We start from the raw sequence: 332 nt of genomic DNA, 5'->3' as shown, positions 1-332 counted from the left end.
CATAGTCGCCAAATCCTTGATTCCTAGGCCTCCTTCTTTTTTGCTTTTGCAGACTGCTCTCCAATTTACGAGGCATGCCCCTCCAGATATGTTTGTGCGTCCGCGCCAAAAGAAAGCTCTTCTCAAGGATTCAATTTGGCGCAGAGCCCATTGTGGAGCTTTAAAGATGGAGAGGAACTGAAGTGGCATATTTGAAAGGACAGAGTTCATGAGGATCAACCTCCCTCCTTGGGAGAGGAGCTTGGCCTTCCACCCTTCAATCCTCTTGTCAATGTGGTTGAAGTTGGGAGGGGGAGGGCTCAGCAGAGTGAAGGGGGGGGGGAGCATGCTGG

At 51.2% G+C, this 332-nt stretch overlaps 1 protein-coding gene across 1 annotated transcript in view; it reads right to left on the bottom strand.

Moving 5' to 3' along the window:
- Positions 1-69: 69 nt before the first annotated feature.
- LOC109705405 (formin-like protein 3) overlaps positions 70-332 on the bottom strand; it is a gene marked incomplete at its 3' end in the record, with an annotated part of 3,484 nt that continues 3,221 nt past the window's right edge. The window contains exon 2 of the mRNA XM_020226135.1: positions 70-328. Within this exon, the coding sequence (XP_020081724.1) occupies positions 70-328 (259 nt within the window). The remainder of the gene's footprint in view (positions 329-332) is intronic.

Source organism: Ananas comosus, unplaced genomic scaffold, assembly GCF_001540865.1.
Source record: "Ananas comosus cultivar F153 unplaced genomic scaffold, ASM154086v1, whole genome shotgun sequence".
Classification (NCBI taxonomy): domain Eukaryota; kingdom Viridiplantae; phylum Streptophyta; class Magnoliopsida; order Poales; family Bromeliaceae; genus Ananas; species Ananas comosus.
The sequence above is the reverse complement of the archived record's forward strand: the minus strand, read 5'-3'. Positions and strand labels throughout refer to the sequence as shown.